This window comes from Pongo abelii, chromosome 2 (genome assembly GCF_028885655.2).
Source record: "Pongo abelii isolate AG06213 chromosome 2, NHGRI_mPonAbe1-v2.0_pri, whole genome shotgun sequence".
NCBI classification, from domain to species: Eukaryota; Metazoa; Chordata; class Mammalia; order Primates; family Hominidae; genus Pongo; species Pongo abelii.
Genome location: NC_085928.1, coordinates 24,209,093 through 24,233,272, shown reverse-complemented (window position 1 = coordinate 24,233,272; position 24,180 = coordinate 24,209,093). Strand labels below are relative to the sequence as shown.

Sequence of the window (24,180 nt, the reverse complement as noted above, 5' to 3'; positions counted from 1 at the left end):
GGCCACCCACCATAGCCAAGAAACACTGCATTTACTGGCTGGAAGTAAAATTTACCTTTCTTTGAAAAGATCTTGATATTATCTGTGTTTCTGATGTATACATACAGAGGTATCACCATCTTCACAGTAGTTATACCTTTTAAATCTTTGGATCATTTGGTTATCTTTAATGTTGAATATGCAACTCTATTTCAAGTGGACACTATATTCTCATTTTAATAAACAGAATGGCGTCCGTTTCTGCTCTACAAGAAGACAAAAATGTTTAAGCATATATTATGTGTGAACTACTATACAGAACTTATTTAAAGTTGAAGATGAGATCTCAGTTTCAAAACTATCCTAAATGGAATTTTAAGCACTGTAGAATTCAACCAGAACAATTTTTAACATGTAAATATCTATAATAACAATGATAGCAACGCCCATTTATGAAGTATTAGGTGCCAGGCACAGTGCTAGGTGCTTGGTATAGTCTTGGTATTATCTATAATTTTGTAAGCCTCAGTTCCCTTTTAGTTTTTTAAAGTCATAAAGCCACATTGGTTAAATTTCTTGATCTCGTGTAATACTCTTAAAAAAAGATAAAAAACCCTCATAAAATATACAGCATAACTACAAAATTCTATTAAAACAACTTTATAAGTAATTTGAATAATACATTTGATATATATTAAAAATATTTTTGGCCAAGCATGGTGACTCATGCTTGTAATCCCAGCACTTCGGGAGGCTGAGGTGGGAGGACTGCTTGAGACCAGTTCAAGACCAGCCTGGGCAACATAGAGAGACCCCATTTCTAAAAAAAAAAAGTTAAAAAAAAATTAGCTAGGTGTGGTGGTGCATGCCCATAGTCCTAGCTACACAGAAGGCTGAGGTAGTAGGATCACTTGAGCCCAGGAGGTTGAGGCTGCAGTGAGCTGTGACCGTGCCACTGCACTCCAGCCTGGTTGATAGAGTAAGACACTGTCTCAAAAAAAAAAAAAAAAAATTAAGTTCAGAATATTATATTTGTGTTGCATGTAATTATGGAATCTAAGTAAAAGTATGTGTTACTTCTGCTTGCTTCTTGCATGAGAAGGCCTTTGAAAAAGCAAATTAATCTAGAAAGTAGATTTTTCATTAAAGTACTATAAAATGATAGTAAAATTATGTTTGTGTGCATTTGTTTTATTTATTTTTCCAGTAAAATAAATCCACAAGACTGAAAGACTTGGAGCCAAATATGTTGCCTTTGAAAAAGAATGTTTTTAAAAGAACCATCTTTTTCTCTTCATAAGACTACTTTGGGCCAGGTGCAGTGCTTACGCCTGTAATCCTAGCCCTTTGGGAGGCTGAGGTGGGCTGACCACCTGAGGTTAGGAGTTTGAGACCAGCTTGGCCAACATGGTGAAACCCTGTCTCTACTAAAAATACAAAAATCAGCTGCGCATGGTGACAGGCACTTGTAGTCCCAGCTACTCAGGAGGCTGAGGCAGGAGAATCGCTTGAACCTGGGAGGTGGAGGTTGCAGTGAGCTGAGATGGTGCCACTGCACTCCAGTCTGGGTGACAGAGCGAGACTCCATCTCAAAACAAAACAAAATAAAAATAAAAAACTACTTTGGTACATTGCTCCAGAAAGGAGAGTTTATTTCTAATATTTGACCTGGCGAAATATTAAGTCATCCATGTTTAGACATGAGTTTAAACTGTCACTACAGTCATTCGTGACATAATTTATAGCACTTCAGCTTAGTTCACAGTCTGTGAGTTTAGCTCCCATTCTCTAGACAGAACATTGAATATCTGGGATTTGTGGGGCCAGAGGACAATGGCAGCACCATTCTTTAATACAAACAATTGATGTTTTCTTGGTCTTTGTAAAGAACTGTGCAGTCATAGTTCAAGATAAGTTTTAGGCCCTTCCCACTCCACTCCTCAGCTCTTTTTCTTCATTTGTGCCAGCCCCCATCCGTGTTCTATACCGGAGCCAAGCACAGTCCTGCTTTGTTTTTGTATGGTCTGCACACAATGACTAGTTTTACATTTTTAAATGGCTGAAAAAAAAGAATAATATTTCATGACATGTGGCAATTATATGAAATTCAAATTTCAGTGTCCATAAATAAAGTTTTATTGGAACACAGCCATGCTCATTTGTTTATGTATTTCTATGGCTGCCTTTCACACTACAACAGCAGAGTTGAGTAGTTGTGACAGAGACCATATGGCCTAAAAAGCCTAAAATATTTACTATATGGCCCTTTACAGAAACAGTTTGTCGAACCCTGAACAGTACTACAGCCAAAGTTATCTTTTTTTAAAAAAAATGCTTGCTTATTTTTGCTTCCTGCTTAATACCCATTGCCCTTGGAATAAAAATCTAAAAATCTCTATAGGGACCACATAATCAAGACCCTTCCCACCTCTCCACCCACATCTTAATATACCGTCTCATTTTTGTCATCTTAAATGTTCTGCTTTTTTTTTTTTTTTTAGTAGGTCTTCAAATGTTCTTCCTGCCAGGAAGTTGTGACCCTCTCATTCCCACTGTAGTTCTCATTAATAAACCTGAAGTCAGGTTCGTTCTTTCAGTTTCCTATAACATTTTGTATTTCTGTAATATGCTTACAGTTACAATTCTTTGTTCTATTTCTGTTCTCTTTGCTTAACTATAAATCCCTTGAAGACAAGGACCATGTCTGTCTTGTTCACTGTTGTATGTCCACTGACAAGTTCAGTCTTTACCACATAGCTGGTTGGGTATACAGTTTGGTTTACCAAGTACGGTCTGAAACTGTCTGGGTTTAGGCCTTTGTCAAAGTAAATATTGCGTTTCCCTTACTCTCAAAAGTGTGCCAGTTTGGACAATAAATTATACATTACGTGTAACAGATGCTCAATAAATACTTTTTGAATGACTCAACTTAGTAGAACTTCAATGATTTGGAGTCCAAATAATTACTACTGTTAACAAGATATTATAAATTCTCTTAGTTCAAGGAAAAGGCAAAGGATAGTGGGAAAACACAGACATCTCTGAAATATTTCAGAAACAGCATTCAGGGCACACCCTAAGTTCAATGTATATTTAATTCAATTTCTTTAGCCTTCAGTATATATGGTGAGAACAAATGATTATCTTGAAACACTAAAGCATCCTCACTTGCCAAAATAAATGTTATTTTCTATATACTTGAATTACTAAGAAAATAGGGTTCCTATGTAAGCTTATCAGTAGTAACAAGGGTTAAAATTTAAAAGATTTTTAAAATTGAGGCTCAATTAATTATTTCATATTCCTACTGATATTCTTGTATTATTGCATTTAGGATTACAGATATTAGAAATATAGGCAGGATGTATGCAGAAAATTTACTTTTGTACTGTTGGTTTTTTTTTGAAACAGAGTCTTGCTCTGTTGCCCAGGCTGGAGTGTAATGGCATGATCTTGGCTCACTGCAACTTCTGCCTCCTAGGTTCAAGCGATTCTCCTGCCTCAGCCTCCTGAGTAGCTGGGATTACAGGTGCTTGCCACCACACCCAGCTAATTTTTGTATTTTTCATAGAGGCGGGGTTTCACCATGTTGGCCAGGCTGGTCTTGAACACCTGACCTCAGGTGATCTACCTGCCTTGGCCCCCCAAAGTGCTGGGATTACAGATGTGAGCCACCACGACCGGCCTGTACTGTTTTTATCTTAGCAAGGTAATAGTGGTCTCATGCCAGCACATGGGGGCTGTAAGAGTATATTCTGAAAGTGAATATTTCAATCCAGGGTCTAATGGAGCAGAAATCTGTACTTATTTTGAATTTTAAGGCTTAAAGAGACAGAATGGCTTTTCATCTTATTCCCAAATGGCAGAAGAAGACAGCATATGTTAGATTCAGGGGTAAAGTAATGAGGGGAGCTTTTTAAGTGTATACAGATGTATGCTGTCTAAATTCTGATACATGTCACTCTAGCTTCTATTTTGGGAATCACTAAGTAGAAGGCTGACAGAAGGGTGTCCTATTCCTCAGGTGTGTTGGGGAAAAAGGGTTTAAAACAGTTGATTGAAAGTATTAGTGTATAAAAAGAAAGAATATATCGGTCTGAAGAGGACTTGGTCAGACGTAGGCCAAGAACTTAGGACTTAGGACAGAAAAGTAGAGTTGCAGAGGCAGACTTTGATCAGTAGAGAACCATATGGAGATTGGACAGAGATGAATCATCATCCCCCACCAAGGTCACAGTAAAATTTCCCTTAAAGCTGTCTACTTTTGCTCTGATTCCATGCTTGTTGTGCCACTTTCTGATTGCTAATCTGACTTCCAAGGTATTCAGGTGTTCTGGGCGATAGAAGAAAAGATTTCTGATCACCAGAAAGGAATCTTCCCCACCGTGCATTAGTGTATTTCCAGCTGAGCTAGTATCAGCTTGTGAGTGTGGCTTATTTAAGTTGGCCTCCCTGAGCCAACTCTAGGATAGTGACAGCTCTGAGGCTTTTCTCTAAATAGTGGTCAGTTTACAAAGCCGATGTCAGCCACTGAGACCTTTTGGAGGAGTGTCATCCAGCTTTCTCCTTTAGCCTGTGCAACATTATCAAATCCCCTTGTTCTTCCTTATGTCACTCTCTAAAGATCATTCCTTTTGGAGTTACTGGAATTCCAAAAGTTTTCCAGTAGTGCTATCAATCTAATAAATGCAACATTCCGACCTACCTGGAAAAAAAATGAATGTGAAATTGGTAACTATTTGTCACGTTTGCTATGTAATAGCATGGCAGTATAGAAGTGTTTGTATTATATCATTCCCTCTTTTTTACCTTCTTGGTTGTCAGAACTCCTCTACCTATTTTCCCTTGGTCAGTGAGCCACACTGCCTTCTACCCAGTCACCCAAGCCAGAAACCTGGATGTGTCCTTTTTCTTGCCTCTTTGCCAGCCAGCCGTGTCTAGTTGGTCACCAAGGTCATCATCATTTCTAGCTTGAACCATTACCAATGTCTTCTTATCTCTTTTTAACACCTGATCTGTCTTTGAGGTTGATGTCAAATAGTAGTGTTTTAAAATCATAATTCTGAACTTGTTACTTTTCTATATGAAACCGCTGGGTGGCTTTTGATATTTCAACAATGTAAAATCCATGTTCTTTGGCATGGCGTACAAGGCTCTTCATGACCTGGCTGCTTCCTCCTTCCCCACTGTATCTCTTCTGCCTGCCTCACTCTCATGATACACACATGCTTAAGTGATGGGGAACTGATTTGGCAAGCTGCATCATTCCTCTGGATGCTTGCATTTGACATACATGTGCTCATCCTGTGCTCATCTTACTTGACCTTTTGGCAGCGTTTGATACCACTGTATACTCCTTCTATTTTGAAATACTTTCTTCCCTTGCCTTTCATGACATTCTTTCTGGAATCTTCTCTTACCTTTCTGGTATTTCCCTGAATCTTTTTTTGCTGACCACTCCTCTATTTTCTGTTTGTGTGTTGAGCTTTCTTGGGGCTCAGTTTTAGGTTCTGTTTTTCCCTCTGAAGCCTACTAAATTTAGCTCTGCCCTACATAGCAGTGGTTTGGTATAAGGATTTTTATATTTAGCAAAAATGTGTATAAATATCAATTGTGGTACAGTTAATGTATATTTTCTCATAGCTATTTGTTCACCATCATAAATATATTTAGTTACAATTTCAGTCAATGAGAACTACCGTAATATGCTAAAAGCACTGCCTTTTAGACAGTGGAAGCTGCCCGCACAGTGGGCTTTCTTCATTTGAATGAGTAGTATTTTCAGCATCACTCTACTCTGTCTCATTCTGCCATTGTATAAAATGATGAGATTTTAGCATCCCTCAAAAGGTTGATCTGTGGAGTTCATCAAGTAGTCTTTGATCTGTTTACACGCATCACTAAATTAAATGGAATGACTAGGTAGAAATTAGGGCAAATTTTGCTTCTTTATTTAGAAGAAAAATTTTCTTCTGAGAAATAAATAGGAATTAGTAGATGAAACTGTACTGTCTATTATAGTCCAGATCACTGCCAGGGAATTATTCTAAATACACCAAAGTCAGAAATATTTTCAAAGAAAAGAATTATTGAGTAATCAAAATGGTGCCTTAAACCTTTCAGTGATGAGAGATGTGCCGGGTGCTTAGTAGAATTGTTCCACCTGAACAGCTGGCTCTTCCTGCTATTTCCTTACGTTACATTTACAGCACTCAGAGATAGAATCTTTGGTTGTTGTAAAGGATTAATGCAAGAGTCTGATAGGAATACTATGTCAGTACTGGAGAAGTGGTATATGAAGAAGTAATCATGACATTCCCAGAATTGCATAGAAATTACTAGCATGGAGAAGAAAAATTAACCTGTAATATAGTTAATTTTAAATAATATAAAATATTATTAAAATAATATTGCAGTAGCTGTTTTACATCAATTTAGCATAAGCAAGATATTTTTACTTTCATTTTGTTTTTTCTAATCTGTGCGTAACAGAGAAAATTAGGAGCTGTCCCTTTAATAAAACCTGTTTACACCTATCTTCTTCTTGTAGGAGTGGCTTAGGAACCTGTAGAGTGAGGTATAACTTCCAATTCTGCATTCTGACCTGCAACCTTGGAAAGAGTGCTGGTACTACAACCAGGAAGTGACAGATAATGTGCTTTAAACTACATTAGAAAAGCTTCTCATAGCAAAATTGAGATTGAAGCAGTGATTATTTTTACATAGTTGTCATTAATATCTGGAGCTCTGCTGTGCATAGAGACGGCAACATACTTAGAATACACAGCTTTCTGGGCCAGAAATTGATCTTCTGACTTTTGAGCCTTATCTGATTACTGCTTGGTTCATCTTTATTTTGTTAAACTACTCTGTAGGCTGAAAGGGAGAGACTCTCCTTGGTTTGCAGGTGGGTGGTCAGCTTGTGTTTAAAATTTAGGTTGTTTTGAAGACTACTAAGGTAGATTGTTTTTGCTGCTGATTATGGAAAGAATTATGAATATCAGGCTGGGCATATGTTTTGCTGCTGATTATGGAAAGAATTATGAATATCAGGCTGGGCATATGTTTGAATGTTTGAATGTTCAACATGGCTGTAAATAACCACATTTTTATGAAAACTGGACAACTTTGTAGAAAACGTCATTTTTAACAAATTGGCAAATCTACAAGATGGTGAATTAAATGAGTTCTATTTTGTTTTCCATTAACCTCTTATATATATTAAATTACTAGCTTGAAAAGTATATTGCGATTACCCTGCTATTAACTTCCTGCTAGTATTTAATACAATATTTAAAACATTTATGTAGTCAAATAAAATTACATTTTTGTTGTTAGTATTTTACTAATAAGTTTCATTTCTTTTGCTGTTAGGAAGCTGCCTGAGTATTCATCATTGGTTTATCTTTTTGCTTTAGTCTGCCTTTGGAATTGTTTGATATCTATTATTTAAGAAAAGTTTTTATAAAAGATTAATCTTACACAAGTATATTGAAATATTGCTTGCTTCTCATTATAAAGTTAACCATCCTAGTATGACACTAAAATATTTCAAAGATAATTTCTTTGGAAGAATGAGTTAATTAGTAGTGTGAGTTATTATCGTGAAAAAAGTTCACAACAAATGACTCATTTGGAGTGGAAGTCAGAAAATAAATGTGTATGTTCCTTTAATATCAAGGACAGTGGTTTCTTAATTTTCTCTACCACTAATCGTCCTTTTTATGTTTTTTTCTATGGACACTGTGCTTCCAAAGACTTTGTCTACCAAATAAGGGGTATACATTAAATAATAAATATTAAAACATCACTACTTCTTAGATATATATTATTCCCAGTGAGAATTTATCAGCGTGTGTTATCCATTGTAGGTTAATATAGTTCAGCTCAAACCAGAGGCTTGCCATTTCACTTAACTTAAATAGCTTTACTTTAGATAATTGGATATTTTTGACTTTTTGAAATATTATCTGATAATATCTGATGATAATATCTGAATTTTCATCATCTGCTCTTGTGGAATCCTGGTAATCTGGGCACAGCAGATTGGGAACTAGTGGTCTAAAGTGCAGACATTTTGTTCTTAATATCTTTGAAGGTCCGTGAAGTGTAATGAAGGTCATCTAGTGTAACATAACAGACAAAGATGCCATAGTTACTAGACAGAGAAGAAAAAAGGAGGAAGAAAAAGGAAGTGGTATTTGTTGTAGGGAACACTGGGGAGGAATTCAAGGCATCTGTGTTTTGGCCCCATCAAGTCTATATTGATCTCTACTATTTCTCAACTTAAAATTTTTATTTCAGTTAGGCTGATAGACTACTGACTTCAAAACAAATGTTACTTATGTTCATGTATTTATTCTGTATTTTTAGTTGGTTTCCGTCTCTTCAACTTTTCCCATTTCTCCATTTCCCCATATTCTTCCTTTATCTCAGCTGAAAACACTTCTCCAATGTGAAGCTTTATCTGATCACACTAATCCACAGTCCTATTTCCTTCCTTTAGACTTTTGTATCATGTTGACTCTACCAGTACTTTAGTGCATGATCATATTATATCTTGTCATATAACTTAAGAACATCCCATGTCTCTTCAACTATATTAAAAGTTGTTTGAGGGCCAGGAGCTTAACTTCTACATTATGTTTTTATGTTTATTCTCCTTAGCATCTAGTGCAGTAATGCACATTTGTTAGGTACTAAATAAATATCTGTTGAATGAATGAGAGAGATTATCTTACTAACAATTGCTTCAAGTGTTATGCTACTTCCTTACACCTTGCTTAAGCAGGTAATTAACTATCTGTAATGTTTTTAGACATCAGATCATTGGTTATCATAATATTGTTATTTAATTTTATTTTTCAACTGGAGGCCATTATCCTAAATCATAATAATACTGTTTTTGTTTTGCTAGGTAATGTGTGAATTTATTGTATTTGATGATTTCAAAGTAGATATGCTGCCTACAAAGAAAGAACAAGCTGGACTTTATTAAAGATAAATCGAAGGAAAAATTCTGAAGTCTAGACTCTTGCATTTTATATATTAGGAAAATGTAGTTTAAAATTTATTGATATATAAGATTTTTAAAGTGGTTAAAATATTCAGATACATTATGAATTAACAGGACAGGTTCTAAGCTAACAGGGCTGAATGGTGATTCAGTGGTCGTGGTAGACTGGTTAGATTGCAGAACTAAACTGAAGATCAGAGGCTAGGCACCGTGGCTCACGCCTATAATATCAGCATTTTGGGAGGCTGAGGAGGGTGGATCATTTGAGGTCAGGAGTTCCAGACCAGCCTGGCCAACATGGTGAAACCCCGTCTCTACTAAAAATACAAAAATTAGCCGGGTGTGGTGGTGCACACCTGTAATCCCAGCCACTAGGGAGGCTGAGGTAGGAGAATCGCTTGAACGTGGGAGGTGAAGGTTGCAGTGAGCTGAGATCATACCACTGCACTCCAGCCTGGGTGGCACAGTGAGACTCCATCTCAAAAACAAGCAAACAAACTGCAGATCAGTAATTACGAGAAAGTATGAACAAATTATTATTATTATTATTATTATTATTTTGAGATGGAGTCTCGCTCTGTCACCCAGGCTGGAGTGCAGTGGTGCAATCTTGGCTCACTGCAACCTCCGCCTCCTGGGTTCAATCGATTCTCCTGCCTCAGCCTCCTGAATAGCTGGGACTATAGGTGTGCGCCACCATGCCCAGCCAATTTTTGTATTTTTTTTTTTTAGTGGAGACCAGGTTTCACCATGTTGGCCAGGATGGTCTCAATCTCTTGACCTTGTGATCTGCCCACCTCAGCCTCCCAAAGTGCTGGGATTACAGGCGTGAGCCACCGTGCCTGGCCTGAACAAATTATTTTACAGAAAGGAAATTTAAAACATTTTTAACCTCCCATTTACAGTAGTTATTATAATATGTACTTTAAAATCATTTTATGTATTCCTCTTATGAACTCTGTCAGGTAGCTTTTATTAACCCATTTTTATAGATATGGAAAATGGAGGTACAGAAAGGTCAAATAACTACCAAAGCCCCAAATCTAGTCTTTGCACAACAGGTCATTTTTGACTTCAAAACTCATGTTTTGAATCACTGTGATATTATATTTTATATTTTCCAATGCTCAGTGTAATTTTTCTGTCATTTTAGAGCCTGACTAGACAGGAATTCTGGCAACTGCTCCAGCAGAACTATGGCACTGAGCTAGGTTTAAATGCTGAGGAGATGGAAAACTTGTCACTGTCGATTGAGGATGTGCAGCCAAGGTACAGCAAAATGTTTTGAAATGTCAAAGTTTATCAATTATTAATCAGAGCAGAATTATTTTACATTCGACTAATTCTGAATTTCTAGTAATTTATCTTTGGCTGCCATTTGCCCCTTTGTTCTCTGTGGTGGAATGGGGTGAAAGGTGGGGACAGAGAATAGTCTGCTAAATAGGTAAGCACATATGAGATATATAAGGAAATGTTAGCTATGTCACTTAGGGTAGACTTAAAGTCTGGTTTTAGTAAGCTTGTTTATTAAGGATCTGGAGAAGTACCTAGTGAAATCTCTGAGTTTATAGATGACAATAAAGTAAATTATATGGTAGGTGTTTTGAAGGATACAATAATACGATTTTTCCTCAGGAATTCCCTAACATAGTGCTTAGCATGTTGTTGGCACTCCATAAATATTGAATACATTAATGGAAGGAGCATATAGCCTATCGTGGAATGCAAATAATTGTAATACAAGGTCGATAATGGTAAGAGTCATAACAGAGTAACAGATAATGTGATAAAGAAATTAAGAGTACAGAGAGACTATTTTTGACTGATGAGGATTCATTTAGAAGAGTGGACATTTTTATTAACCCCTACAAGTAAAAGTGCATTATGTCCAATGGAAATTGAGGCTGTTAGCAATAAAAACAATTAAGAAGAATACATTAAAATTCTATAGCAAACATTATGCTGAGTGAAAAAAGCCAGTCACAAAAGGCCATATATTTTATGATTCCATGTGTGTGAAATGGAGTCTAGAATTGGTAAATTTACAGAGTCAGAAAGTAAATGGTAGTTGCCAGGAGCTGATAGGAAGGGACAATGGGGAGTGACTCCAAGTGGGGACAGCATTTCTTTGTTGGGGTGATGACAATGTTCTACAATTAGTTAGTGGTGATGATTGCCCAACTCTGTAACCCACTGAATTGTACACTTTACATGAAGTGAATTTTGTGGTGTGTGGATTATATCTTAAAAGCTGTTATTTAGAAATTCTATAGCAAATCTTAAAATGGAAATATTTTGAAAGTCTCAAAGTATGTGCAGAAATTTTACTCATCTAGGTAATCTACTTATGCTGATCCAATTTATATCTTTTCAGCTTAGCATCAATATTTTATAGGCTTTTTTACATGGTTGCACATGTATATTTTATTAGCTTTCTGTAAAGTTAAAAATTTCCATTGTATTGCTCTCCTTGAGAAGTTTAGTAGCCTCTTGTCAGCTCTGGATTTGGATAGAAAAGCAATTACTCTAATGCAAAGAGCCTTGGATTATGGTAAACAGGATCTGGATCTTAGTTAGGGTCACCAAACAGCTGAGCAACCTCAGGCAAATCTTTTCATTTTTTTGATTCTCAGTTTGCTTGTCTATGAAATGATGCAGCTGAACTAGATTATCTTTAAGGTCCTTGCCAGCTCAAAAAGTTTCTAGTCTTCGAGGAAAGAAAGAATATTTTTGACTAGCTGCTGTTTTCTTCTGGTGATTGAATGCTTTCTTTTTTTTTTTTTTTTTTTTTTTTTTTTTTGAGACGGAGTCTCACTCTGTCACCCAGGCTGGGGCACAGTGGTGCAATCTTGGCTCACTGCAACCTCCGCCTCCTGGGTTCAAGCGATTTAATTAATTGTTATTTAATTTCAAGCGATTCTCCTGCCTCAGCCTCCCAAGTAGCTGGGATTACGGTGCCCACCACCACGCCTGGCTACTTTTTGTATTTTCAGTAGAGATTTTGCCATGTTGACGAGGCTGGTCTTGAACTTCTGACCTTAAGTGGTCCACCCCACCTCGGCCTCCCAAAGTGCTGGGATTACAGGTGTCAGCCACTGTGCCTGGCCTGAATGCTTTCTTTTTTTCTTTTCTTTTCTTTTCTTTTTTTTTTTTTTTTTTTGGAGATGGAGTCTCACCCTGTCACCAGGCTGGAGTGCACTGGCGTGATCTTGGCTCACTGCAACCTCTGCCTCCCGGGTTCAAGCGAGTCTTCTGCCTCAGCCTCCCAAGTAGCTGAGACTTCAGGTGTGTGCCACCACGCCCAGCTAATTTTTGCTTTTTTTTTTTTTTTTTTTTTTTTTAGTAGAGACGGCATTTCACCATGTTGGCCAGGATGGTCTCGATCTCTCGACCTCATGATCAGCCCACCTCGGCCTCTCAAAGTGTTGGGATTACAGGCGTGAGCCATCATGCCCTGCCAGCCTGAATGCTTTCTAAGAAAGTGTGTGGCAGGATCCTCATTCTCTCTTCTACTTCTTTTCCTGTTCTTCAGTCTCTGAAAGAAGCATATCTGTTTCAAACCTTTATTTCCTCGGTTCTTCCATCTTCTTCCTCTTTATTTGCAATCTCTCCTTCCTTCTTCCTCCTCCCTTCCTCTCTGTTTTTTCCACATCTCACCTCCATCCTGTTGAGCACTGGAAATTAGATCAGTTGTGCTCCCATTGTATTTAATAGGTTTTCCTTTCTTTTTGCTCCTTGAGAAAGGGAAAGCAGATCCCAGGACATTTATTATAGTCTTGGCCATATGACCATTTGACAGCTGTTTCTTAAACCTTGTTCTTGGAGCTGGGAAGAGTGAGGAGGCGGGAGTGGCCAATGGGCTTAGGCTCAGACATCTTGAGCGTCCACTTCTGGGAGGGCTTCGCCATTTCAGCTGAGACTGAGTCAGAAGGAAGGAGATATAAAACTGCCTTCTTGTGCGGTGTAGTATCTAACTCAAACATCTACTGTGTACCTGTCCAAGCTTTGTGGTTGTACACAAATGAAATTTAAAGGAGCAGTTTTCATTTGATTAGTTACTGTTACGGCCATTTGTACTTTGTTAATTTTTTAATGTTTTTGAGATTTATAGAATCTCATGTGAGTGTATCTTGTTTTCAGAAATGATATCAACTTGCGTGTAATTTAAGAAGATAGCCTTGTTATAAGTAAACATTTATTTGTTATATTACAGTAGTCCATTTATTATCAAACTGTTTTATCATAGGAAATGACCTCAATGAGGAGACCAAATCATTTATTTGTGTGGCGGTGACCTTATATTTCTATAATGATGTGTTTCTTACAGAAGTCCAGGAAGAAGCAGCTTGGATGACTCTGGGGAGAGAGATGAAAAATTATCCAAGTCAATCAGTTTTACCAGTGAATCAATTAGTCGGGTTTCAGAAACAGAGTCATTCGATGGAAATTCATCAAAAGGAGTTAGTATATGATATCCCTTTTAAAATATATCTGGTACTGTCATGTCCTAATCAGAATACAAGATAAATAAGGATACAGTATACAAAATGTTAAAAATAAGATATCAGGCTCCTACCTTATTTTAGGAAAAAAATTTAAAGTCTGTTAAGTAGCAGAGATTATGTGGGAAAATATGTGGTTTTGTTCAGAGCTATATAAAAAGCAGAGCTACTGAGCAGTTTTACCTGGGCATCAGTCTGTAGGGGGATAAATATCATTAAAAGAATAATAAGATGGAGAAATTTGTAAGAGCAGAATTTTCCCCAGGGTAAGTACTGTGTGTGCTGGAAAGAATCTGTTATTTTTTTTTCTTTCTTTCTTTCACAGAAGGGAACAGCATGGAGAAAGAATCTGTTTTGAAGGGAGAGATGAGCCCCTGAGCAGCATGCTTGAGTAACAATAGCTGCTTTTTAAGCTTTTTAAGCAGGCAGGTCCAGTTAACTACTAGGCATTATACCCAATTACTTAATTTCTTCCTTTATTTTCTCAAGTATCATTGTAAGCACATCAGTTTTTTGTTTTTAGTTTTTTGGATTTTTTTGAGATGAGTCTGCCCTGTTGCCCAGGCTGGAGTGCAATGGCATGATCTCGGCTCACTGCAACCTCCGCCCCCTGGGTTCAAGCAATTCTCCTGCCTCAGCCTCCCAAGTAGCTCAGATTACAGGCACGTGCCACCACGCCTGGGTAATTTTTTTGTATCTTTAGTAGAGATGGGGTTTCATCATGTTGGCTAGGCTGGTCTCGAACCCCTGACCTCATGATCCACCCGCCTTGGCCTCTCAAAGTGCTGGGATCACAGGCATGAGCCACCATGCCTGGCCAACACTTCAGTTTTTTATTCCAATGTGCTTCAATCACTTGCAGTCATTATTTGATTCTCAGTTTGCTCCCTCTGCCAATGGGAGCCCCTTCAAGTTGGTTCCTTTGGCCTTTTGAAATGACCAGTATCTTTAATGGTGTCTTTTCTTTCTGGCACAACAATATCTTCTAAGCACATTTTGTATGTTTTCTGCCCCAGACCATTTTCTTAATAAGCCATAGATTTTCTTAGTGAAGAATGGTATTTAGAGACCATATTCTGAGTACTAGGAGTGCTCCTACTGCAGAGCTTTTGTTCTGCTGATTGGGGATGCAAGTTTGGGGGCAGAGCTGAATTCCTTTATTTAGAGCAGGGCTTTGGCTTCAAATCTTACATCTGCCACTTGCTAACTGTATACGTTAATTACTTAAGTTTTTCTTTTCTCAACTGTAAAGTGAGGATTATACTTTATAAGGTCTTTTTTAATAAGAGTTAAATGAATTAGTATATATGAAAAGGCAGTCATGCTCTGTATAATGTTTTGGTCAGTGATGAACTGCATATGTGGTGGTGGTCTCATAACTTTTTTTTTTTTTGATACAGAGTTTTGCTCTTGTTGCCCAGGCTGGAGTGCAGTGGTGTGATCTCAGCTCACTGCAGCCTCTGCCTCCCAGGTTCAAGCAATTCTCCTGGCTCAGCCTCCTGAGTAGCTGGGATTACAGGCATCCACCACTATGCCTGGCTAATTTTTAATATTTTTAGTAGAGATGGGGTTTCCCCATGTTGGCCAGGCTGGTCTCGAATGCCTAACCTCAGGTGATCCACCTGCCTAAGCCTCCCAAAGTGCTGGGATTACAAGTGTGAGCCACTGCGACCGGCCAGTCCCATAACATTTTAAGGGAGCTGAAAAATTCCTTTGCCTAGTGAGGTTCCATCATAACATGGTAATGCAATACGTTGCTCACATGTTTGTGGTGATGCTGGTGTAAACAAACCTGTGCTTCCAGGCCTGTAAAGGTATAGCACATACAATTATATAAGTATATAATACTTGATAATAAAATAATAAATCATTATTTTAGAGTATACTCTTTCTACTTCTATATACAAAAAAAATTAACTTTGAAACAGCCTCAGCCAGGTCCTTCAGGTGGAATTCCAGAAGAAAATATTGTTATCATAGGAGATGACAGCTCCATGCATGTTATTCTCCCTGAAGACCTTCTAGTGATACAAAATGTGAAGGTGGAAGCAGTGATATTCATGATCCTGATCCTGTGTAGGCCTAGGCTAACGTGTGTGTTTGTGTCTTAATTTTTAACAAAAAAATTAAAAATAACAAAATAAGAAAAAATTAAAAATAGAAAAAAGCTTTTAGAATAAGTATATAAAGAAAGAAAATATTTTTGTACAGCTGTCCAGTGTGTTTGTGGTTTAACCTAAGTATTTTTACAAGAGTCAAAAAGTTTTAAAAAATTTAAAAGTTCATAAAATAAAAATGTTACAGTAAGCTAAACTTAATTTATTATTGAAAAAACAAATTTTTTTGTAAATCTATTGTAGCCTAAGTGTACGATGTTTATAAAGTCTGCAGTAGTGTTCAGTAATGTCCCAGGCCTTCACATTCACTCACTTCTCACTCACTGACTTACCCAGAACAACAGAACTCAGTCCTGTAAGCTCCATTCATGGTACAAACAGGTGTACCATTTTCTAAACCTTTGTACCATGTTTTTACTGTACTTTTGCTATGTTTACATATGTTTAGATACCCAAGTACTTCCCACTGTGTTATATTGCCTACAGTATTCAGTAGAGTAACATGCTGTCCAGGTTTATAGACCAGGAGCAATAAGCTATACCATATAGCCTAGGTGTGTAGTAAGCTATACCATCTAAATTTGTTAAGTACACTCTATGACATTGGCACAACAATAAAATCACCTAGTGATACATTTCTCACAACGTATCCCTGTCATCAAAGCAATGTATGACTGTACTTAGAATAGTTCCTAACACACATTAAGTATCCAATAACCATAAGCTGTTATAATTGAGGGTGAATCTGCCTGTGATCAGTAATGATCCTTTTCCACCCTCCCCCAAGGAACTTCCAGTATCTCCTCTGAGTAAATGTTGGGAAAACATTGAATGAAAAGATATTTATGTGGAAGGCCAGCATGTTATCAACTTGTTTTTACCAGTCATGCATCTACCTTAGCCTGGTTTTGTGTTTTGGGTTTCTTGCAAAACTTATTCATCTAGAGACCCTTAGTGACTTACTACTGGTGCAAGGGAAGTGAATAACTTAATGCTTTAAGATCGATCATACATTCATTGGTGTTCAGTATAGATGTTTTCAGGTTATAGAATACAAGTAGTATAGAAGTTTAGCCCTTTTTTTTTCTGTTTGCATTCAAGATCCATATGATGAGATTCTCAGATATCTACAAGTATCATATGTCACTTGCTTTGCCTCATTTTCACTTCTAACAAAGTTGGAAATAACAAAAAGTCAAAAATAACTTTTTTCCAAGAAAATATGTTTTTTAAGTTATAGAATTAATACTCTTTGTAAAACTTCATGAAATACAGTAGAGTATACAAAGAAATAAAAGTCATCCAGATACCAACCACTGAAAGATAGTGACTCTTACTTTTCCTATAAATATCTATCTGTATTCTTTATAGTAGGAAATAAAACTTAATTTGCAACAAGAGGAGGAGTGTAAGTGTGGAGCTGTAGAGAAATGTACTCTACTTAGCATCTGTTAAGGGGTCCCTGGTTTAGCTAAATAGGCACGTTGCTTTGTAGTGTGGAACTCCCAAATAAATCAAGTCTTGATTTTAGCAATAATCTCTGCTTGAAGAATGAATCTTCTGACTAGGGCAATATAATCCTTTAATAAATTGTGTCCTGGGTCCCAGTTGTTATTCTGCTATTTGGGTGGCCAATGGAAACCTGTATCCTCCCTGGAGCTGATTCTGCTACTTAGTGCTTCTCAAGGATCTCATGGGACAGGAAGTGAAGTGCTCTCTTTCATCTGTGTACATACAGAAAATGCACGAAAATATTCTGCTGTATAGTTTATGTAGACTTTTTGTACTATTCCACTAAGTTTGATTATAATACAGTACTATTTTACTTGAATACTAACATAGCAATAGCATCATACTTTAATGCCTAACATTAAATATATTGTAGAGATGACATCATCTTTATTAAACCATCCTGGAAAGTATAGATAGCATCATATATTAAATACATTTTAATGCCTAATCTCTTAGTCCCTTTGCAGCAAAGCCAATTGTGTTTTAATTATGAGTTTGCTATGAAATTAATTTGTTTTAATCTCTCTCCCACTGTACTCATATGTGACTTTTATCTCTCCATTTTCTTTCCATTTCCCCGTTAGGTCTTGAGAGATGGGTGAGTTTTCTTCCTTGAGATGATGGGGCAGGCACTGGCTGGGGAAGCTAACTGGGTTTGGTTCTTCTCCCTTGTCTACCCCGAAGAATGGATTGTTCTATTATTTTTGTCCTTTGTCCCCTTTCCCTTCTCCATAAGTGATTTCCATGATCTGTGAAGCTCTTTTTATATGATATTTTTCATAAACTTGTTTATTATTGTGTAGGATGACTTTAGAATGGTATATATTATTTACTCGTATTTTATGGACCGACATTTAATAGCATTGGAAATGTGATGCAAGTATAACAAACAAAATGCTGTAAATATTCTTCGAAGCGCAATATTTCAAAGTATTTTTAATATTAAAGTTCTCACTGCAAAATCTAAGCTAAATCTGTGTTTTATTTTGAAACTGGATTGTTTACCTTTTAGGGATTAGGCAAAGAGGAGTCCCAAAATGAAAAACAGACCAAAAAGAGTCTCTTACCAACTTTGGAAAAGAAGTTAACTAGAGTGCCATCGAAGTCACTGGACTTGAATAAAAATGAATATCTTTCTCTGGAAAAAAGCAGCACTTCAGATTCTGTTGATGAAGGTAAATAATTTCTTATAAATTTTATTAAATTTCAGTTACATCTTTTTATGTTTATCTTTGTAATAAGGGTATGCAGATTGAGAATTTAGTTTCATTAGACACAGTCTCACCCTATAAAGAACCAAAAAAAGAATGGGAGCTTATAGAAAATAGGAGAAAGAGGCTGTTAAATCTAACGTATCCCACTGTCTTCAGAAGCCTGGAATCTGAAAAGCTTCTTTGTATTTAGCTTCTAAATGTGGTGTTAATAAAAACCTGCATGCCCATTCTATATACCAGGCAGTGTAATATGCTCACACGTCATAGGTAGAGTGACATATTATTTCATTTAGGCTATCCCTCATTTTCCTGGTAGGGAAAATAAGACCTACAGGAGCTAAATCTAAAATCACGCAGCTAGTTAACTATGCAGAACTTGAGTTAATGACCAGGTGTCTCCATCCAGTTTTCTTTTTACTTTACTTCAATACTGCCCAAGTTATTTTCTCTTTTCCTCCTTTAAAAAAAAGACACCTTAGCAAGGTTTTTCTAAACTTGTTTTGTATATAATTATGAAAGCAAGTAGTTATGGCAGGGATGCATTCTCACATGAATATTAATTTAAATTATTGGGTAGCCTCCAAAAGGAAATAAAGAAGATTCTCAAAACTTCTGGAAAGGAAATCTTTCTCTCTGTAAATGATTTTTTAAAAAGTGTACTCATCAATGTTACTCAGAACAATACTCAAATTTCTTTGTGTGAAGATGCAAGCTTTTGACTGTGGTTATATTTTAGCATAATGGGATGAGTTTTTGAAAGCAAGAGCAGGGAAAGTTAATCATAATTGCTCCTAACTTTGATTTGTTTTTACTGTAGTCAGTTTCCATTTAATTTTAAAAATTTCCATTTGACTTTAATTCACTTTCAGAGGAACATTCTGTATTTGAAATTTATTACAAAGATAAATGATGATAATATTTCATATGGCATTAAAAAAAACTTATTTGGCTGGGCACAGTGGCTCACGCCTGTTATCCCAGCACTTTGGGAGGCCGAGGCGGGTGGATCACACGGTCAGGAGTTCAAGACCAATCTGGTCAACGTAGTGAAACCCTGTCTCTACTAAAAATTCAAAAAATTAGCCGGGTGTGGTGGTGTATGCCTGTAATCCCAGCTACTTGGGAGGCTGAGGCAGGAGAATCTCATGAACCCAGGAGGCGGAGGTTGCAGTGAGCCGAGATCGCGCCACTGCACTCCAGCCTGGGTGACAGTGCAAGACTCTGTCTCAAAAAACAAAAGAAAACAGAAAACTTACTTGGTTTTAGAGGGCCAGCAGAGATTAAGCTTAATCCTAATATGATGATAAAGAGAATCATGACCCAAAGGCCTTCTGAATTTCGTGAGTATTATATTCTAGATGTTTTTCATATTTTGTATTGTAATCCATTTTGTTTTGTATTGTAATCCATGTGTACATGGGGTCTAGAGTGGGCTCAACAAATAGCAGTCCTTCTTGACCACCCTGGTGGTAACAAAATTGGGAAAGAAAATGAAGAGCAAGTCAGATAGAAGCCAAAACATCACCTTTTATACTAATAGTAACAAAGTCAGCGGATGTGGGTATGTGTGAAAGATAAGTGGGCTGCTGATGGAGCTGAAGAATGAGGTGGACTTACCTATCAATCACAGGCAATGTTCAACCTCCTTCCCCACTGGAGGGACGATCCCACCTGGAGGAGAACCAGCTTCTGTGAGCATCTAGATCCAGAGAGAAGGACAGAGGTGTGCCAAGCCTACCCAGCATACTCCTTCCACATTTACTAACTGTATTAGTAGCTCAGGCTGCCATAACAAAATACTACAGATTGGGTAGCTTAAATAACAGAAATTTATTTCATATAATTCTGGAGGATAGAAACCCCAGATCAAGGTTTGGCAGAGGTGGTTTCTGGTGAGGGCTCTCTTCCTGGCTTGCCACCTTCTCTCTGTGTCCGCACATAGCCTTTCCTTAGCACATGCTCGTGGATAGAGGAATAGAGGAGCAAAGTGTGAGGGAGGAGCAGAGCAGGGGACAACACACACACACACACACACACACACACACACACACACACACACACACACGAGAGAGAGAGAGAGCGAGCATACATGAGCAAACTCTCTGGTATTTTTTTTTTTCTTTTTGAGACAGAGTCTGGCTCCGTTGCCCAGGCTGGAGTGCAGTGGTGTGATCTTGGCTCACTGTAATCTCTGCCTCCCAGGTTCAAGCGATTCTTGTGCCTCAGCCTCTGGAACACCTGGAGTAGCTGGGATTACAAACATGCACTACCACGCCCAGCTAATTTTTTGTAATTTTAGTAAACGGGGTTTCCTCATGTTGGCCAGGGTGGTATTGAACTCCTGGCCTCAACTGATCCTTTAGCCTCGGCCTCCCAGAGTGTTTGGTGTCTCTTCTTATAAGGACACTAATTCTACCAGATCTGGGACCCACCTTATTTAACTTAATTCTTTCTTTCTCTCTCTCTTTCTATCTTTCTTTCTTTCTTTCTCCTTCCTTCCTTCCTTCCTTCCTTCCTTCCTTCCTTCCTTCCTTCCTTCCTTCCTTCCTTCCTTCCTTCCTTCCTTCCTTCCTTCCTTCCTTCCTTCCTTCCTTCCTTCCTTCCTTCCTTCCTTCCTTCCTTCCTTCCTTCCTTCCTTCCTTCCTTCTTTCTTTCTTTCTTTCCCTCCCTCCCTCCTTCCTTCCTTTCTTTTCTTTCTTTCTTTTTTTTTGAGACGGAGTCTTGCTCTGTCCCCCAGGCTGGAGTGCAGTGGTGCGATCTCGGCTCACTGAAACCTCCGCCTCCTGGGTTCACACCATTCTCCTGCCTCAGCCTCCCGAGTAGCTGGGACTACAGATGCCCACCACCATGCCCGGCTAATTTTTTGTATTTTTAGTAGAGATGGGGTTTCACCATGTTAGCCAGGATGGTCTTGATCTCCTGACCTCGTGATCAGCCTGCCTCGGCCTCCCGAAGTGCTGGGACTACAGGCATGAGCCACCACACCTGGCCAATTAACTTAATTACTTTCTTTAGAGGCCCCATCTCCAGATACAGCCACATCAGGAGTTAGGGCTTTAACAGAATAATTTGCGGCGACACAAACATTCAGTCTATAACAATAATCTACTTCCTATGGTTAGAGTGAGTTAAAGGGGTAGAGAGAGGCTGGGAATTACCCTGATTGGGCACCTTTAACTTGGAAGGGTTGAAGAAGAGACATCTCCACTGCATTATATATAATACCCAGCACACAATAATATTGTTAGTCAATGTAAGCCCATTTCCCAACCATTTTATGTAGATGTAAGTTTACTATGTTAATGTGTTTTCCTTAATATAAAATTTAATTTTTTAAAACATATTTTAAAAACTTCCAAAATATAGATTGTGTGTGTTATACTGCTTTTAGGTTTGAGAAAGATAAAAGATTTTGGTTTTTCTTGGTTGAGCACGGTGGCTCATGCCTGTAATCCCAGTACTTGGAGAGGCTGAGGTGGGAGGATTGCTTGGGCCAGGAGTTTGAGACCAGTCTGGGCAAGACTTGTCTCTACAAAAAACAGAAAATTAGCTGGGCATGGTGGTGCGTGCCTGTAGTCCTAGCTATGCAGGAGGCTGAAGCAGGAGCATCACTTGAGCCCCAGGAGGTCAAGGCTGCAGTGAGCTATGATTGCACCATTGCACTCTAGCCTGGGCGACAAAAGAGCCAGATCCTGTCTCTTCAGAAAAAAAAAAAAAAGATTTAATACTTTTTATGTTTTGGTTTTGAGGATAGATGTTATAGACACTATGATTGTGTTACTTTCTTGTAACCACCAATAGGAGAGAGAAAGGGAAAGAGAGAGAAAGAGAAAGCAAAAAGTATAATAAAAGTAGTTGTTTAAAGGAAAATTTAGTACAAATTACTTGAGGCTTTTTGTTGTACTTATTAAGTAGGCATTTTAAGGACTCTTTTTCTTAAAATTGTAAGATCCTTGCCATTGAAGTCAGTGTAGTGGGAGACATTTGGAAAGATGAAGGGTAGCATAGAGACTGCTTTATTAGTGTCCTTACCATTCTTGCTTTAGTATGCGGCTAGGCATGGATTAGTCATACACTGTTTACCTGAATTTAGGACTTTAGGAAGATCTACTCTGGCCCCCAGTGGCCAAATAGGTAAGTAGCACCAAAACCAGGATTTTTGTTTTCTCTTTCTCACCTGCTTCTTTTATAAGACTGGTCCTTCCAAAGTAGTTTCAGCTGGATGCATTGGCTCGCGCTTATAATCCCAGCACTTTGGAAGGCTGAGCCAGGTGGGTCACCTGAGGTCAGGAGTTTGAGACCAGTCTGGCCAATGTGATGAAAGCCCATTTCTACTAAAAATACAAAAATTAGCTGGGTGTGGTGGCACACGCTTTTAATCCCAAGAGTGAGACTCTGTCTCCAAAAAAAAAAAAAAAAAAAAAAAAAGACTCCTATAAAAGTAACATTATAAGTTGCATAAAGGATAACAATAAAACTGATAAAAATTGTACATATCTAGAAATAAAGAATAATAGTGTATAGATTCATTATTGCACATGAGCTCTGATCACACTTTGCTCCTTGCAAAGGCTGTTTGGCTTTATAGCAGTAAGAAGGTATATGTAACATTCAGACCTCTGTTTGGGGAGTTTTATTTAAAGTGTATGGCGATTTTTTTCTTATTAGATTATCATTATATAGCAAATCAAGTGCTCCCTCTGGTTTCCCTAAGCACGTTCCAAAATCTTGGACTTGTTATATGTATTAAATGGGTAAAATAATGAATCTGTTTTTTTACTTTTTTAAAGTTGTGAAGTTATGAAGATGGTTGAAGTCAATGAACCGAAGTGACAATTGAAAAGGTCACAAAAAGTAAACCATCCCAGGAGATTGGGGATGTGTGTGGGTTTAGAGGGAGTGAGGGAGATTGCAGATCACTTTAAACCAAACATCATTTTATTTAGTGATAGTATGTTGATCTACTATAGTGAGCAGGAGAAAGATAAGTCAATAAATCAATACTAGTATAACTACAAGTCAGGATAGGTTCTGTGAAGGAAATGAACAAGATCAACAGAATCACCTTTAGTTGTTTTCTTCCTTTGTGAATATTTGAATTATTTTTACAGTGAACATATAATACTTCTATGTCAGAAAAAGCTGTTTCCCAGGCCTAATTGGAAAGTTACCTCACAAAGCTTAGCAAAATTGCCTAGTTTTGTGATTCATTTCTACGCTGAAGGAGCCATTATTTGAAATGGCAGTAAATAGTTTTTGCCTACATAGAGTATTGTTGAAGGGAGAAGCAAATCAATATCTATCTGATATCCATAAGTCCTTTATGCCTCTAGCAAAGTAGGGAGACACAAATCATCCAATGAGGGATAAATAGCAGTAGTTGGGGATGAAGCCAGAGCTAGCAGAGTTTTTCTGATCCATAGACTATTGCCCTTTGATTTAACCTGACTAATATTGACAGATGCTTTACCCAGATCATTCTTGGAGCTTGATTTCTGAAACATGGGGAGCTTTTGTAGCAATTTTTATTCTGTATCCATGGGGCATCATCCTTGAAATAATAGTAAGTAATCCTGGTCCTGAAATCATTACAATTTCATATTGAATTGCTTTATGTTACTTCCTCTATTATGCCAGGCTTCTGTTCCTAGGTTTTTTTTTTTTTTTCTTTTCTGTTTGGTTCTTCTAAGTTAAATTCCTTCTGGTGGTATAAAATAGATGTTAAGTTTGTGTGCTCTGGAGCTGGAGTGGGTTCAAATTCCAAGTCAGTCACTCACTAGCCATGGAGCCTCGGCAATTATTTCTGTGATTCTGTTTCCTCATCTGGAAATAATGATGAT

At 37.7% G+C, this 24,180-nt stretch overlaps 1 protein-coding gene across 3 annotated transcripts in view; it reads left to right on the top strand.

The window, feature by feature from the left end:
- The window catches only part of GRAMD1C (GRAM domain containing 1C), a 106,673-nt gene that overhangs the window by 50,504 nt on the left and 31,989 nt on the right, over positions 1-24,180 (top strand). For 2 of the 3 annotated variants that reach the window (XM_024244018.3, NM_001131897.2), the window contains 3 exon segments: positions 10,149-10,264; positions 13,323-13,455; positions 18,139-18,301. In XM_024244018.3, coding sequence (XP_024099786.3) covers positions 10,149-10,264; positions 13,323-13,455; positions 18,139-18,301 — 412 coding nt within the window. 3 annotated transcript variants of the gene reach the window in all.